Source organism: Gnatocerus cornutus, chromosome 10, assembly GCF_029298725.1.
Source record: "Gnatocerus cornutus isolate USDA-ARS CGAHR chromosome 10, icGnaCorn1.1, whole genome shotgun sequence".
Lineage (NCBI taxonomy): Eukaryota > Metazoa > Arthropoda > Insecta > Coleoptera > Tenebrionidae > Gnatocerus > Gnatocerus cornutus.
In genome coordinates this window covers 5,458,217-5,477,081 of record NC_142242.1, presented here as the reverse complement: position 1 = coordinate 5,477,081, position 18,865 = coordinate 5,458,217, and the positions used below count along the sequence as shown (strand labels likewise).

At 34.8% G+C, this 18,865-nt stretch overlaps 1 protein-coding gene across 2 annotated transcripts in view; it reads right to left on the bottom strand.

The window, feature by feature from the left end:
* Positions 1–18,865, bottom strand: part of LOC148167391 (lachesin-like) — a 74,788-nt gene that overhangs the window by 10,270 nt on the left and 45,653 nt on the right. For both annotated transcript variants that reach the window (XM_088047972.1, XM_088047973.1), the window contains exons 3-6: positions 13,546–13,753; positions 6,418–6,576; positions 4,468–4,596; positions 461–754 (exon numbers count right to left, since the gene is read on the bottom strand). In XM_088047972.1, coding sequence (XP_087904098.1) covers positions 461–754; positions 4,468–4,596; positions 6,418–6,576; positions 13,546–13,753 — 790 coding nt within the window. The remainder of the gene's footprint in view (positions 1–460; positions 755–4,467; positions 4,597–6,417; positions 6,577–13,545; positions 13,754–18,865) is intronic.

Sequence of the window (18,865 nt, the reverse complement as noted above, 5' to 3'; positions counted from 1 at the left end):
CGTGAAATAGTTTGATCGAGGATTTCTACGCAGAAAATATTTTTTTTTGAAGTTAATTGTTTTACAAGTTTTGTCTTGTAAGTAGTATATCCCACAAAATGGTATTCGAGAGTAATTTACGTTAATGCAGCGCTTCTGTGAACGAAGAGATTTCTATTTAATTTGATAATTAATTTTGAACAAACTTGTAGTTCGTTAAAGAAGCAGAAGTTTTAGATACCTTCATTGGAAAAGACTGTGATCAGTTTCGGACGTGATTATTACGTTAATAAAGATTTATTACAAAGTGGCTCAGCCTGTCATTGAAATTTAGGTAAATTTAAAAAATGATGTAACTTGAAGCTTTTAGCAGACACAAATTAATTACAGAATGGTTGTAGCATGTCTTCTTGTTAAAATTTGAAACGTAGCTCGCAAATCTTCACCTTAATTAATTAACTCACAGAAAACAAGTACTCACTGTACAGTCTAATTGTTCCATCGGTTTCTCCGCGTGGATTTTTTGCAACACATTTATAAGTGCCATAATCGTTTTGTTGGATGTTGTTGATGGTAAGTCGCATGTGAGTCTTGTATGCTGGGGACCCAATGGTGTTTTCTGCATGATACTTCCGAGACTCGTGGATCATTTGTCCATCTTCTCGAGTCCAGTAGTTCAAAGAGCTCGGATGAGCTTCTGTGAAACATTCTAAAGTTACAGAGTAGGCTAGAGGGGCTCCGACTAGTTGATGGGGGATCCACAGCATTGGAGGGACTGTAACAATGAAAAAATCGATTTTACACGAAATTGACATGACGTATCCTATATTCACCTACATCTAGAGAAATAGCTAAATGTGTTTTCATTATAGTATGCAAAACAGCAGGGAACTTCAGCACGAATACTGGCTGGTGATATTTCACGTTCTTGGGAGAGAATGGGCCGCTAAGCGACAGTAACAGGAGCCGAGAGAACCGAGCTGTTTACATGATCATTTACTTTTCTAACATCTTTAAATGCATAACATTCTCTCTCCTGCAGGCTTATGGCGCTACTTTTCTAAATTGCTTTTCTATTTCAGCCAGTAACTGACGATAAGTCAATTACCATTCATTTCATAACCGATTCAATTAACGGCGCTGTCGAACGGAAACACCGATCAGATCACTTTTTTTATTACAAATTACAAGTACAGCGAAACAATGATTGCACGCATTTGCTTGTTAAAAACTGTGTTTTCAACAATTGTAGCGTTTAAAAATATAATTTTGGTTTATAACAAGTTCGAGAAACCTGAACATTTTTCTTTAAAAGTTCCTAAGTAAACCAAACCAGGTACAAGTAATAAATTCAAACTCCAAACCGACTGCAATAATCACTTTTATGGCGTTTTATAGGATTCCCTCGAAGGTGTACGCTTAATTTTAGTCTTCTAATCAAGGTAAGTTAACTCTGAGGACTGCATTTTTGTAGTATTAACTCGAGATAACTAAATAGGCGTTATCTTTTTCTTATGGAAATAATAATTAGATGTTCCCTTGCCGAAGTCTGGTAAAATTTGGTTAATTATCGTCACTTAGCCCGGGGGGGGCAAAAAGTATAGTAGAATTTTAAAAGCATGAATAATCGCTACCCGAGCGATTTAGATAAAAGCATGAAAACAAAACACGGTTGAAGTTAGTTAAGCACAGTTCACTAAAGACTTTCAGTTTGAAATCCTCTATCAGAGGAACTGCAGAATTGACTTTAGCGTCTTTATTTGAGAATGAAACTCATTGATTGAAATGCGCATTTTACCCTTCAAGGTATTCTGTTTGTTTTCTCAACACAAACGAATATGTATTGTCGGTTCTAATTAGCACGAAAGTTTTCAATATAATCTAATTACAGGTAGAATTTGTATTAGAAACTCTGGGAAGAATTTCATATTTTTTGCTGCGCTCTCCCCCTTTTTTGCGATAAAATCCTAAATACGATAGTTATGCGTTCTTGTGGTGAAAAAGCGAGTGTGTATTTTGGGAACGTCTAACGTGATTCTTTATGAAAATTTGGGAGCGTGCAAAAAGTGGTGGTGTAAGCGATATTGCATTGAGGATGTCATTCGTGTTATCGATAACGTTTTGTAGTGAGACAATAAAACACAGTGAAACAAAACTGACACTTTAGCACAGTATATGATCAATTAATCATGTGGTGAATATGATGTCAGCATGACAGTATGGGCGTCCTATTACAATCACCTCTTGCAATTAATTATTGACGTAGTGGTCCAACGTCGAGCCGCAGAACATTACAGCAAAACAATCCTTTCTTGTATAACATAAACACTAATTAAATCAGTAGCACACAAATCCAATGTCAGACTTTGTGTACGTTGGATAAAAAACATAAAAGGAACACTACTGCTTGTTGATTTTGGTTGAGGACGATTTATTTTACTTTTATTTATCTCCTTTCCTGCCCTTTTCTCACAATACGTTTTTATTTATTCGCTCTTCAATAAATATTTTAACGTTTGCCATATCGAGAAAACTACGCGATAAGTCCATTTCGATAAAACTGTTTACCCTCCGCTACTAAAATATGTCAATTATACCCTCAATCTCTAGATTTTATTACGTGAATTATGTCGTTGGCTTAATTTTACCGATTTTCCGCACAAACGACTGACTAACTGAGCGTTTGATTCCTATAAGTCTAGTGGAAAACAAATGTGCAACTACCTACTGAATACAAGAGGGCACTAATATCAAGTCTACTTCTTCCACAACACTGGAAATGTTCAATGCGGCTCATCAAAGATAATGTGCGGTCAACCCTCAAAGTTTTCACATTAAATCTTAAAGAGAAATATTTTTCTGACACTTCGATCTTTCCAAAACAATGCAGTTAAATGTTTTATTACAATTTAAACCTCAAAAAGATATCCAGAAAGCCCAAATCCGATCTAGATTTATGAGACAATTATATAACTGAGCGGACAGCTTACTAAAGAAACGTGCCAAGAAGCTAGACAACGTTTACTAATGGAAATTAAATGTGAGATAAAAGAAATTGGGTTAAAAAGTTTAGATAATTTCATTTTACATCTGTTACCTCATGGGCTATACGAGACGGGTGTTTTAAGAGAATTCAAAAATTTAATAAAAAGATGTAAACTCGTAAAATACTTTTATATTATATATAAAATTATTTATGACAACTTCATTGTCCATGTTACGTATTTTACTAGTTTTATTCTTGTATTTATTGCGCACACTAGAATTGAATCTGATGAGCAGTCAAGTAACACAAATTTTTGTCTCCTGCAAAAATAAAAATTTCCAAAATCCGTTTCTTTTGTTCTAACATTTTTGAATTGGACACTTGGGGACACCCTTAAAATCGTCTTTAATTTTTAAGATAACACTTTGAAAATTTGCATGCGCTTGTAGTTGACACAGGTCTATAATCTGAAGCGACAGAATAAGTTTCGAGATGCTGCCAAATTGGTTTAAATGCTTGTTTTTTTGCATGTAAAATTCTTTAAAAATTTATTTTTTTTATTTGAACTGCAGAAAATCCTAATTTCGCACAAAACTGCTGAAACTGATGTTTTTACAATTATAAAATATTTTTCAATTCCTACTTGAATAGATAACTCATTACTGAATTTCGGGCAGTACAGTGGTTTGATTTATCTGCCAGTACTAAGCGCGCCTCAAGCGTATATTTTCCAACCTATGGCAACATAGTGTGTGATCTATGACGCATTTATGAAGTGAATTTGTCCACCCTCAGTGCAGTTGTATTAATTGCAAGGGCACGTAATTAAAATGGTTTTACCTGTAGAGGTGAAATTGGAAGTTTATGAATAAATTTCCCGAAGAAAATGAATGTGTTTATTTATTTTGGAACAAGCCTGGTAATTCCGTAAAAGTGTTGGCAGTGTCGTAAAACAAGCTTTGGTAATACAGTAAATAAGTTGTTTAAGCACCTGGCAGCAAGTAGTTTTGAAAGAGACAAATGTTCTCGCCATCAGCTGACCATTGTATAACAGCCGAGTGTATAATTTTACTACACCCTTTCGCGCTCTATTGTAATCCTTGACAGTCTGAATTGCAGAGCAGTTCCTGTTACACAATGGAAACAAATTTATGTCATTGAGTGTACAACAACTGACCAGATTAGAGTTCAGAAAATAGTCGGGGCGATAGTTAAAAGGCAGAAAAATGGCGCGTGCATCATTCGTTGTAAGTTATTTAGTTAGAGCACACTCGCCTCATCGGTTTTCGTGAACGTTCTCATTTATTATGCTGTAGAGTGTACGTTGGCAAGCATGTACATAGTTTCTAACAAAAACAAAGGAGCTTGTAATATAGCAAAAATAAATATTGAACACGCTTGAACGTGTACACAGGGCGAACAGAAAAACAGCGTTCTGTTAGATAAGAATCTGTGGAAAAAATTGAGAGATATTAATTGGAATTTTCAAGAATGGTACTTACAGTCGACGCTGACTTTGATTCTTTTGCTCACAGTTGGGGGCACCCCGTTGCTGGCTATACACAAGTAAGCTCCCATGTCTAATCTTGAAATTCTAGTCAATTCCAGAGTTTCGCCTTCCCATTCGGTTACTGAAAAATTAACACAAACACAATAACTTAACCAAATATTGGAATGTAATTTCAATTACCCTCTTTAAACATATTTGTTACGAGAAGAATGAGAACAAATTTGGTTAAAACAGCAAATTATGTGTACAGTTAAGTACATTAAACCATCAACAGTAAAAGAATCAAGCGCTACACTCAAACCATTATTAAATATTAAATTTACACGTTGAAGTTATTATGAAGGGTAGCTTGCTTCAACAGAATACTTCCACGACATGTTAGGAGATTACGTGCGTCGAATAAAAAAAACTTGCGAATTTCGCCCCATATTGATAACACGTTGCGTCAAGACTTATTTTTTAATTAACAACTTAAATTTATTTCTTGACCTGACATGAATTATTTCGAGTATTACCGTGAATAAATTAAAACGAAAAATATATTCCTGTATTTTCCCGCGATGAAAACTTTTTCGCGTATTATAATTAAGTTTAGGCTAATTACGGTGATTTACGACGCTGTTTCTAACGAAAATGATTGCGAAGCTGTCACATCCCCTTTGAATCGATTAGTTGATGAAGCCAACAAAGCGCGGCTACGTGTATAAACATTAAACAACGAAGTGAAATCAGACCGAAATATTTTGTGGTTGCTATTTTTAACACGAACTTTTATTTCCAGAGCAATTAAAAAGGCCAAATCAAGAGGGGAAATGTGACATTCATTAAGTGTTTTATCACTGCACGCATAGTTGGGACTGGAGAAAAATGGTGGATTCGCCGAGTCAATTTGTAAAAATTATTGTTAGTTTATATTGACGTCGTCTACGTCTGCTTTTTACGCATTTTAATAAATAAAGTCATGTTGTCGTCGAGGTGCTTTTACATATAAATCGAGTGAGCCGCAACTATTCCTAGAAGTAGAAATCACATAATATGATATTGAAATTGATGTTCCTCATGTGGAAATCGTAGAATAAATAATTTATAACAACCCCTTGAGATTTTGGAGGTGTTTCGGTATTTACCTCTAAATAATTTATGAAGTGACATTCTAAAAAAACATCAATCACATCACGAGTTGGAACGTTAAGCGATGAAAGAAAAGCTTAACAATTAGATTATGATGTGAGCATAAAAAAAATAAAAGTATATGAGAAATGTGACATATCAAGTGTCAGGAGGTTTATCTCATTCAAAATAACGACGGGAGTTGTACGTTTTTGTTTGTTCTTATTATTAATGCAGAAAAGTTGTATCATTTGTTTTAATAAAAGAGGCAAACTGTCAATTAAGTCGTATCAGAGGCATTGTTTACAAAGAAGTTTGTAAACAAGTTTTCAAGTTTTGGAAAACTACTTTCACCATAACTCGTATATTTTTATTTATGCACGTTTTAAAAATCGAATTAGAACAATAATGTTCAGAACATTTATTACCGGTGTGTGAATTTATTTAGTTAATTGTATGAAACCGAGTTGAACGAAGTTTTAAATAGGTTGACTAATTTTTCTCGTATTTTGCGAGCAATTTGACAATTAATTCTCGAAATTGAATTTGTAGGAACGGACTATTTGAATTCTTGTTTTGTAGGAAATTTACATTCGAAATGGAATTAACGGGCCAAAGTTTCCGCCGACTATTGCTGTCACATAGAAAAATCTCCGTCAGACATATTAGTCACGTCATAATTGCGTTAGGTCGAACGCGTTGAGTATAAAGTTGTTTCCCCTTTTCTGAAACTTGCAATAAATACGCTTACGTTCGTTGAGGCAGCGAAACTTGGGCGAAATTATATGAAAACATATGTGAAACAAGTTAGAAAGTAAAAGCATAGACTAACCTGTAAGTGTCTTGTTTATAGTGATCTTGGAGTTATCGTCTCTTTTCCACTTCACACTAGGTTGTGGAGAACCCGTGGCTTTGCAGGTTAGCGTCTCATTGGCGCCTTCCCTTACTATAACGTCGCTGCTGCTGAGGGAATCATCTATGTTGGGTGGCACTGAAACAAACAACTCGAAACTCTTACCCTTTACGTGTGACTCACATTCAAAATTATTTCTCTATAACATTTGTGTTTACTTAATTACATTTGCTCTCTGCGACAAATCTGTTTGCCGGCTTGGCGAAGAAACAAAACGTTTTCTCTACGATCTCTAATATAAAACAATTCAAGATAACTATCTTTGATAAAAAAGTTCGTCTTTTCCTTTTTCGGGACGTGTTCAAATTTGCGAAGCTTAGTCCTGTTCATAATTATAAGGTTCGTTTGTGATTAAATAAACACCTAGCGTCCATAAAGATAAGATTGGATAAACATGTAATTACAGCAGTCCGGACGAATGAAAGCGGTAATTACTAAATATGGGAATTCCGATTTAATCCGAGCTCCGGGACTGGAGTTTTGCACTAGTTTTATTTGACATATTTTGTAATAGTTTACGGTGGAATTTTTAAGCTCGTGAGAGGATTTTTTTGGATTGATGCCATTGTGTAATTAGCTTCGTCGGGGATTGTAAAAACGCCTCCGATATTTATTCGTTTGAATATTTTAAAGAAGTCAAAGTTTGTGTGACAGTGTAAATCCAGCTAAAGAAGGTAAGGGCTTTTGCGTGCCCGCATCTATTGACATGAACTACCTTCCTCGTACTCGGATCATAACGCCGTGAAATCCACTCTGGATTATCTGCTCTACAAGGAACCGTTTCCGAAGATCAAAGACTTTATTGCTCTACCTGTTACCTGATTAGGGGTTGAAATTATCGACATTTCCCCACAGAATACCTTATTGGTAATACTAACCTGGCATAAAATCCATATTTATTAGTTTTGGCGATTGCCTTTTCGAACTTGTTATCTTTTATACTTAATTCTTTCCCGTCTAATCCGAACCTCATCCAAGTTCGTATTTGATCTTTAATGTAAACCTCAATTTCCACATCCACTCCGACAGAAAAATCCAAATTATTTCTGACACCATCTATCCACTACAAACATTTCACATTAATCTGTGTAATATATTTTTCTTTGCTGGCTGGAGGTGTAGAGACTTTCAGGTATTAAATTTATTTCGTTCCGCGGATTTCACATTTCCGCGAAATACTATATTGGCAAAATTACAATCTCTTGTTTGCTTAGTCACTAGAATCACTATATGTCAACCCATAGTATGAACATCACCTTGTTATTAAGTGCTGAACTGTATTATTCCCAACTGCTGAGTCATGGAAAACAATACGAACACTAAAAGAATTTCAAATAAAATTCACTTCTGCCTGTTCCTGTCCTGTAAGTATTAAAGAGATGAAACACTTCCATTTCTGGTCTTATTAGTTACAGTTTTAAAAAGTCTTCGCCTTTTCAAGCTTAGTTTTCTCTATAAATTAAATATAAGTTTAAAACAAACAAAAAACAGTTTAACTTTGCAAAGTTTGAGTTACTAATTTCCGGCCCAATTAAACTAGGAAACGTAAGCAAACAAATTTTTACCTTTGCGACTCGAAACACCCCAAGTGAAAAAATAGAGAAACCAGCCTATTTGAATTTCAAGTCGTTAAATCCAGCGGCGGGTAATTTAGAGATTTTAAGCATCATCGTCGAAGCTATCTTAAGATATCGTGGAAGCTGGAAGTTCGCAGGACTAGTTCGGTAGCCACAGTGGCTAATCTGAAACGTGACTTGCATCAAGGGGAGACGGTTTTGCGATGATGCCGTATAATTTACCAAGCCAGGACACACACATGTTAGACAGAACGATCGTTACTCAATCACCTTAGCAATTTTTATCCATTTCGAGAAATCTGCTACCATTGCAATCACTGTGTGATTTTAAGTCTACTTCATTTACATATAAATTAAACAGTTAATTATGTTAACAGGTAGCTTTATATTATTTTATTTGGAGTATCATTCAATTTAGCAAGGCACAGGTTGTTTACATTGTTGAGTAAACACGTTACATTCTCGAGAAGAGACAGGTAACTCATTACAATAGTTCTCATTTTCTTTTGTAATCCTATATTCTTTCGAGTTTGCACGAGGTGAATCTCAAAAGGGAAAAAGAACGGTGTTATTATTCTAGTAAAGTGAGGACGCACTGTAACTGATACAACTCGGGGACGAATTATTTAAGGGTGGTTCTAAAATAATGAGTGATTTCAGGTGGTGTAAATGCAATGGGTAATGTTCTGTTTAGTATGTGTGAGACGTAGATACCTCAAGTGAAATGAAGCGTAGAAACATCTTACTTTTATCAGTAGAGAAATTCTTAATGAATTCTTGTAGTTAAAAAAGTTTGCAGCATCCGAACATTGGGTTTGCTGCAACGAATAATAATGCACAGCCCCAAGTCGAGGGTCAAAGTTCATCTAGAACCCACAAGAGCCCCGTGTCCTAGTCTGCAGTGGCAAACAAAGTGAATCACGTAGATTTCCAGATAAAGTTGAAATTTGGAAAGGACCGCTTCGATTCTCCTTAAATAATGTATTGGCACTGGTTCTACAGTAAAGGTGTAAAATGTTGGTCTCGGTACAAGAAAGGGAGATAAAATGATATGAGTATAGTTAAGTGACTTCTTCCTGGTGCGGCACTGATTGGTTGGCCGGAAAAGAATTGAAACAGGCAATGTCCCTCACAATTCCTCGACGCATTAAAGGTCCACTTGATTGCGGCCGTATTTCTTCTCGGGGGTCGAGCGCTTTCATTAAGCTCCCCGCCAATACGGTTAAATGTAAGCTATTGTGAAAGTCGAAACTTCCAATTGAGTCTTTGGTTATTCCCTAATAACAGGTAATTCATTCAGACCTAACTGTATCACACTATCCACATCCTTGCATTAGCTGACGAAATCCTTTTTCTATTTGCCACATTTGCCATTAGCATACCAAACCTTTCCATTAAAATCAAACAGAGAGCTTTCCGATTCATCTCTTTGTCCTAATAATAGCCTGCATATAGCCAAATCCTATTACTATACAATTCCAATGTCTAAATAAGCTCCGGTATTACCAACACATTACTGCAAATTGTCCCTCACGTTTCAAGCATCATCAAATTAGTTCATCTTCTGCCACCATTGGCATTGATTTTAAAATCAATCACAAATAACATCAATTTCAAATTCAACCTCCACAAGCCCCCGCAACAAAAATCATAAATAAAAACCGCTTATAAAGACGTTAAAAAAAAGTTGAAAATTTAGCAAACCTAATTGTGTATTCTGTTGTTATTTCGATAAACGTAAACATTGACTTGATAACTCACTGAGTTTTATTTTACCCTGCGTTTTTATGAAGCCACTCTGCTCATTTTTAATTTATAAACACAGAAATGTGTAATGACCAAGTTACTAAACCAAAATAAGTGAAAAGTATTGAGAGAAAAAAGTGTATAGATTTTGATGGGGTTGATAACATAGTGCATATTTTAAGGTGCAGTAAATACATTGGACGTCCCGCTATAAATCACGGTTAGATTAAAATTGATCCCATGGTGAGCGAAGGAGCGGCGGGTTGAAAAGTGAAAATGTAATTTTGAAGACGATAATTGGTATAATGGAATAATCATATCGATAAGTTCGAGGAAAATTTAGCATAATGGTTATGATTTAGGGAGCTTTGCAAACTAGCAGGGTTGCTATTCCTGTCTGCGGAAGGTGAAGCCGTCTGTAAAGCCATTACCTGGTCAATTACATTGAATGGAATTGAGGTTTTGGAACTAGAGTTATAATTGAAATCTGTGGGATAGTTGAAATTCCCTTAAACCTAGTAATTGTCAGCCTTTGTGTGGGAGTATGGGAGGTGATAATGTTCTTCAATTGTCAATTCGATTGAAAGAGATTTTTAAGCGACGAAAAAAAAAGAACTGATGGGCCGATTCTAGTCTACGAAATTAGCAGATGTAGCAAAAGCATATCGAGCCGAGATTCCCCTAATGTAATAATGCTTTAATCTGTACCCGCCCTAGATACTCGACAGCTTGTATGCCAATGTCCGTGGAGCGCTCTGAACGAACCGACTCAGACATACGGTGTATCATCAATCATGAAAGCAATCAAGAAGTCGCGAACGCATCATGTATATATTCTTTCTTCCTACAAGAAAGAAAATAATCGCAATTAGCTCTAACTAGCTCTACGAAAATATACTTCAAAATCACATCATCTGAAGCAATTAACCAAAGAAAAAAGATCCTCGAGTTACAATTGTATAATTAAGACCTCTAGACACACAAGATTGTGTGAAATAAGCTGCCAAAATTTGCACAAGACGTGTGTACACATTCCTTCCTGGGGTTACATAAACCCTGCGCTTACTAAAACCAAATCCACCGCAATGTTGGTTATGTAATCGTACAATACGAGTCATGTATTAACCAAATCCAGATCAAAAATCAAAACAGTAATTGTGTTATTTATAAAATAAAAAAGTCGACACATTCTGAAACAAAAATAGACCCCGTGTCGCTACGACAGAGTTGACAAGTTAATCAATATGAAAGAAGGTAGTAAACAGCATATAAAAACTACTAAATTTATGTGTTTATTTCTCTTCTTGACATCAATCACTTTTATCTAAAAAATAATTGCAGCGAGATACCTTTGAATGAGCAATGTATGTTCATAGTTCTCGTTGCATTTCGCTATCTAAAATGATGTTACATTTAGTATTATTGGGGGCAATCTCAAATTGCTCACTTAGATACAATCAAAGACATTCAAATTTTAGCTATACGACGGCGCCGCCTCAATAACCATCTTCGTTATTTGTCGGATCAAGGTTTCAGAAGCACGTGATATTTAAATAGGTTAGAATGGGATCTTATGGTTCCTTATGTAACTAGAAGGGCATTTTCGGAACAGTGTGTCCTATCTACAAATCTAGGCTTGGCTTAGCTTCCACATTAATTCAACCCTCGTGATATAAAGTCAACAATTATGCTACGTTGGATAATTCGAATTTTTTCTATACAAGAGGGTCTTAAATTGAAGGGATGCCGAAGGGGGTCAAAGGTCTCGTATTAAATCACGTATTTATAACCTCTACATGCACTAAGAAATTCATAATCGATATCTCTCTCTTCTCTCTATCTCCTGCCAGGATTTTATCTCTTTATTTCGAAATAAGAGTCGGATCCTAATGAGCTACTTTTACTCGAAATTTGCTCCTTCACTGCAACGTGTATTCATGCAATTAAAACAAGGACTTTTCAAAGTCAATTTAAAAATATGTGAATAAGTACATCGTCATGCTTCTGAACTCTGTTAATTAGAGGTGTATTGACTACGGTAACATTGAGTGGATAAGATGCATTTAATCAGTCACTTTCAAGAATGGATTAATTAGCGTCGCATGGAGTTAAGCACACTAGTTATTACTTTAGTTAAAACAGTAAAAAAATAAGCTTACATGAAGAAAATAAAAGAAAACAAGGAGAGGATCTTTATCAAGAGGTTAGCTAAAAAGCAAACATCTTCGTAATAGCCTCTTCAATTTGGCCACGAAGAGCAACTACTCGAGTTTATCCATCGTTCTTAATGGGAATACTTCAATCCCAAATGAGAATCAACAGAGTTCTTTAAAGTTGGAGCAAGCTATAGACTTCTAAAGTGGGTTGCTTTTTAAGCAAATGTAAATTAAAACGGGAGACGCTAATATTGTTTTATTTTCTTATTGACGAATTAGTATTCCAAACTTTTCAAATCGACCACAATAATTGGAACACTGTACAGCACAACGCTCAATTGTTTGGTTTACATTTTCAACCTATTATGCAGTAAACGGGCTTACACCATAATAGCTAGGCCTAAAATAAATCTACACAATATACACTGTTGCTTGGAGTACAAAACGTGCAAAAATAACAATTGAGTACTATTATTAAGAGTAAAATTTCATCCCACAACTTGAGATCCATTCAAGTCATGTTCTCATTTAACTGAAAATCCCTTTATATCTGCAATTTTTATAGGTTTATAAATATTTTCGAGATAAATTTGATGCAGAGCTTATAGCCCGGATTGGTGGACTAATAAAATCTGGCAACAACAAGTTACATGAAAAATAAAACGTGTGATTGGTATAGAAGTAAAATCTAAAAGAAAATCAAATTTCATTGCTTCTTAAATCCGGGACGAGAATCGTAAAATTTAAATATTATACAAGAAGAAGGAGTTCGCGTCGGTCGAATATAATACAATTTAGAATTCCTTATTGAGTCCAGTAGTCAGTTGGCGATCAGCAACATGTCCCATGGGAATCGTCGACGGAAAACGTCCCCAACCTTTCTCAAATCTCATATAACGTTTCGTTTTAAAATAATTTAAAAGCAATCACATAAATTTATATTAATGTTTATACAGCTGTAAAAAACCAGAGGTGACGGCTTGGAATGAAACCAAGACTACTTAATTTAAACAACAAACTTTGCATGGCTTTTTCTTAGCCATAAATTAGTATTTTACGGGTTGCGTTTGTCTTGCTACTCTTAATACAACCACGAAAAAGAGAAAGACGATTCATTTGAGCATGAGAGTAGAAGAGAATTTCTCATATATTTCAAAGTAAGTTCAACGGAACGATTGTATAATCTTAAATGCATTGTCAAAAGTATTGCAATTAATTACAGTGAATGGGCAACTCTCATCTTTTTGTCTGAGCAATCTGTAGTAGCAGATGAACAATAACTTAGGAGGTCACAGTTGCTAATTAAGAAATACATGTTTGAAACTTATAATTTGTGAGGATTGTTCCAGTCTTAACAGCGGTTTTCCTGAACGTTAACATTCCCATTACGTTTATTCCCTCCGTCTTCATTTATAATTTATTAATTGGGGTGTAATTAAATGCTGTCATAAAGAATCACAGAATGCTGTCCAGAAACGTCATATCAGCATTATGTTGTTAACTTTTCAAACAACCCTCGTAACGTATCGATCGAATTTGTTCAATCAATCGTCAATCTGTTTCCTTACCTACAACGTGTAGATATCCGAACTGTGTTTTCGCCGTGACAGTATTGATTTGGCACATATATCGTCCCTTATCTTCTTCCTGCACATTACTAATGTGTAAAAACCACGTTCTGTGTTTATCGTGTGTAACACTAATGCGGGGATTTCTTGTGATCACATGGTTGTGAACTGTTAAAATGGCTGATTGCTCGAAGTGCATCCACGCCACCTGCAACAAGAAACGATCGATTTAAGAGAAGCCATCGTCAGCATTATAAACAATGTGGTTAAAACATCACATAAACTTTGATACATTTTCGTTTTATTGTACTAAAATAGTATTTTTAATCTTGGCTTTATGGTAGATTTTACGAGTTTTTAGACGACCACTATTAACTTTTAAACAGAAGTAACATTAGCGATTTTATTAATTACACCAAAAACATTTTCAGAGAGCGCCAACTATAAATATGATCGAGGATATTCGATATACTACATCTGTCCCTGAGGCCTAGTATAACCCTTTGTATTTCTCTTGACATCTTCTTACATTTTGTTTCACGATTTATTTGAAAAGACTTTACTATCTCTCTTGTTTACACAGAATTTTTCCCCACAGATTAACGTGTTTTTCATGACCACTTTCTCTCTCAAACTGTGCAGTCAATCGCCACGCTAATTTAAGTGCAGCTATTATAAACTGCAATTGCACCGCCTGTAAATAAATAACTGCGATCGACCGGCCCGATTTCCATCAGTATTTGAAGGTGGTAAATTCAGTTTCATTGTCCTTTTGACAAGCGTTGACAAAAACTACGTAGGCCACAAAATTCATCTCAATTATTTAGTTTGGTTTACAAATTAACGGAAGCAGATACAATTTTCTAACGAGCCACATGGGGGTTTCGTTTCACAATACGTGTCATAGAGTATAAAATTGTAATTTTGAGAGAATGCGGTGTTTTATTGTTCCAGAGTGTAAGTGTCTGGAAAGCAATTGTTTGAATGTGTCTAATTTTGAGCTTCGTACCGAAAACAGGCTTTACATTGAAAACCAAGATGTGAGATAATTTGAGTATAGTTTAATTATTCCGTCAATTGAGACACATTCTTTATTTGCTTCGATTTATTTCCAAACGGGCATTTTCAACAGTTGTACGCAATAATGCGAGATTTATTATGTGTAGCGTTCAACAGGTTAAAACCATTAATTTTACAAAACATAACTGGAAAATATGGTATATCATTGTTCAGCGCTCTGACGATGATTCTCATTTTATTTTCTCAATTTCGACGATTAGCGAGTTATAAATAAACCAGTTCTATCACCCAACGTCAATTAGTGTTTATTGCTTTATCAATAGCACTTTTATTATGACTACTTATTTCTATTTGTCGTCGTAAAAACCAAGCACCATTCGTACATATTATCAAAAAATGACTAATATATAAGTTATCATTGTCAGAAATCTACAAGTTATATAAATCTACGGAAGATTTTGCGATTCGACGTGGTGTAAAATGAATAAAATACTCGAGCGGCTTTAGAATCGGATGGCAAAGAGCAAAAGAGATAAAGAAATTTGAGACAAGAAATGTGGAAATTATTCATAGGCTTTATTCTAGTAGAGGTGCGGGTTTCCAAAGCACCATCAAAACTCCTTTTATTTTTCCCAGTCATCATTTGTCAAACTCTGCAGCTTTAGATAAAAATAAAATATTTAATCTCCAATTTAAGTTAAAAAATACTTAGTTTTTTATTTTACCCGGCGCATCCACCATTTTTATGGTGTTATTTATGCGTGTTCGAAATGAACAATATACGTGTCCGTTTAATTTTAATTCCAATAGTATGAGCGTGGCAATTTGTTCTCATCATCAAAACACCAAATTGCAAAATGCAAGAGAATGGAGCAATTTCAAAACAATTATTGACTGTGTTATCGATAATTATCATTCTAATGCCGTGATTTATAGTGGGATATTACAACATAAAACAACGATTTTTGGTGTAAAACAATTACGCAAATTGAGCGTTTCCATTAAATGTTGGAGACGAACACCTCAGTTTTTTAAAAGCAGTGTTATCGACACAGTGATAAATTGTATTGGATATAAGTTATTTTTAATCTGTCTTTTGAACCGCGCTGTATTGTCTGTCTGTTAGCTGTAATGGAAAAAGTTCGTCAACTATGGAAGAAGACTTGCATGTATTATCAACTTTCACCGTTATATAAAAGCTCTTTCAGAAAAATCCAAGAAAATAAGAAGTGCGGTGGGCTTATGATGGCTAAAAGCTAATATTTGAAGTTAAACTGTGACTATTTCATTAAGAGATGTATAACGAATTGATAAAATTCAATTTTAACAGTTTTATCGATGGAACGACCTTTAACGAAGCTCCCATTTTATTCAGTATTACCTAACTTTACTTACTTGGAGACTGATATCAATTCCTCCCCTAACCAATCAGGTCAAACTCAGTTGCTCTCCCTTTTCATGCTGATTAAGAATTTGATCATACAACGATATTCTGGAAGTTCAGTCAAATTAAACTTTATAGGTTCTTATATATCAGGCTTTATGATCAAAAATCTATTTTATAATAGAACCAGTTTATGTTTGTACGATTAATAAAAGGTACTGAAATATTTGATGTTTTTAAGGAACGGAAATGATCGAGCTTTGTTTTGTTTTTCTTTACATGCCATCAACAGACACGTATTTAATATAACAACAACAGAAACGGACAAAAATAACGCGAAAGTCACATCAAGATAAGCTAAAAATAATTTTCTCTTGTTTTAGACTAAAAAAACTTGAGAAAAAAGTAAGACAGTTATGATAATAATGTGACAGAGCTTTTTGTTACAATTTTCCGGGTGATTCATTTTTCAGTGTTCCACCAATTTTCTTGTTGATGAGTGAAACTAAACGTTAGAAACTGTTGCTGCATTTATTGTGTAACACAGTTTTGTAATTAGATAATTCACTTATTTAACTTCGTTTGTGCTAGTTAAACAAATTGCTTGTAATGAAGTAATCGCGTGTTTATATTGTTTATTTTTGCATTTACGTCATATAAAATTTAGTTTATTAAGTTGGTGGTAATTTCGGTGAAGCTGTTTGTAAGTGATTAGAATAAAAATAATGGCATTTATGTGTCACATCGCGGGGTTGCAAGCTGGTATAGAAATGACGGGAAAAGGGCAGCGATCCCTGCCGTCGCGACTGTGAGTTGAGGGAAATTTACTACCTTGTTTACCACTTATCCACGTTTACACACTCAGCCGAGGCTCATGAGGAAGCTTTGTTTTTCCTGGCTACACGCCCGGCCGTGGAACTCAAACCTAGGCAACTCTACTGCCGCCAGCTAATCAGACAGAATTGTTATTTTGTCAGTAAGTAGTTAACTCCCTATCGATCCGATTCATATGTTATATGTGGATTAGGTTTTATTAGGTTACTTTTTCCACTGATAATTCCGCTGCTCTCCTTATACCTCCCACGATACGCCAACAAACACGAAGCGATTTATACGATTGATGTTGCGACTCAATCATAATATTTTACTGCTTGTTTTCATACACAAACAAAGCGATATCGACGGGTTTATTCAGAAGGTGCAAAAAATTTCACAACACAACGCTACAGATGTATTTGGTTTGTTTCGTTCAACGTTCTGATAATACGTTTTGCTGCTGCCACATTCGGTCATTTCATAATGTAGCTCAAAACTCAATACGAAGAATTGACAGGATTTGAGCTTCAAAAACCTTCACAATCATGCAAAATTAAAATAGTACATCAACTTGTTCTCCAATCATTTTTAAACTCATTGTAGAAAAAAGTCAAATGAAACGTTTACGTATTTGCATTTGAGGAAAATTTATCAAAAACGCTTCACCGAACACAATGTACCGAAATACAATTCGCCGCTGGAACAGTGCATAGGTAATATTTAGAAAATTCGTTGAAAACAATTCAGAAAAATCAAACCAGTCACAGGAATTCATATGGAAAAGTCCCAAATTAATTTCACAAACTGCAAGAATTTACCTATCGTTTAATCAACCGAATCGTGTCTTTTTAATTTCATGTCTTTAATTCAACGTCGTGTCGCGCCAATTATTCAGAAATTCTGTGTGCTCGTTTAACTTTTGCTTATTGTCACGGGAATTTTAATGTACAACCTCAGTTGGCACGCTCCCGTCTTATATTTTGTTGTGAGTTTGGTAAACTTTCGATAACTTTGATTTGTCCTTCCTAAATACACGACCACTTCGTCCATAATGGCATTTCTCAAGTATTGACCGAAACTTTCGACTGGATACATAATCAAGACTCAATTACCTTTCCAGTCAGAGCATAAAACAGTCTGGATACAAGTTTCTTCCAGTGTATAACTCCTCTTAATATCTTAATGTTCTTCTTGATGTTTGCTTCGTAATTTCTAAAACTACGGCTTTTACTTTAGCTTAAAACTTAGAAATAGTACACATTCCTAGCAGTTAATGTAACACGATGTTCACAGTTTCTTTTTAAAATGTTTTTATAGCATCGATTAATGTAATGCGAGCTCTTAGCACCTCTGTTGTGTCGTTGTGTTTTAGTCGCACCGATTAAAATCCTGTGGGACTAAAAAGCGATTTGTCACCAGGCTTTTTTATACCCCGTACATATTCATTATATTGTAAACCTATGAAAACATAACAGATGTGATCACATTTTGTATTTTCTGCTTGTGAATATTGTAAACAATGCACTAAAATGCACAGCAAAATTCATTCTTTAAAATAAGTATGTTTACAGTTTCATACTATATTTAATTAAGACTATTTTAAATATTTAATTGGAACGTCATAACATGTTTTGAAATAAACTATTTGGTTGAATGTACTTAGAGGTTATTTTAATTAAATTAGAAAAGTACTCAAATTTGTTTAAAGTGCTGTTGAAAAATTTGTAAAAAATTGTTTAAGCTATAAAGCAAAGAGGGTTTCAACGTAGCGTTGAATATTTTTATGTTGACATTTTTTGGGTGGCGTCCAATTGTGATACAGTTGAGCGTCAAGAGGGCAAATCCCAAACTATAACACAATTTGTGAATAAAAACTTTCTCCATCTGAAAGCGACAAGAAAATTATGTACAGTTTTGATAAAAATAATGAATCCATTTGGTGCTACAAAAGATTTAAGAAAAACCGGAATCGCTTAAGTGTTCGATTATGCAAGTTGCAGAAAGTTGTTAGACAGCAAGCTGTCGAAGTTGAACCCTTCATAGCAAAATATGTGTAGTTTTTATGTCGAGATATAAGACCGAATTCGAGATCGAGATGTT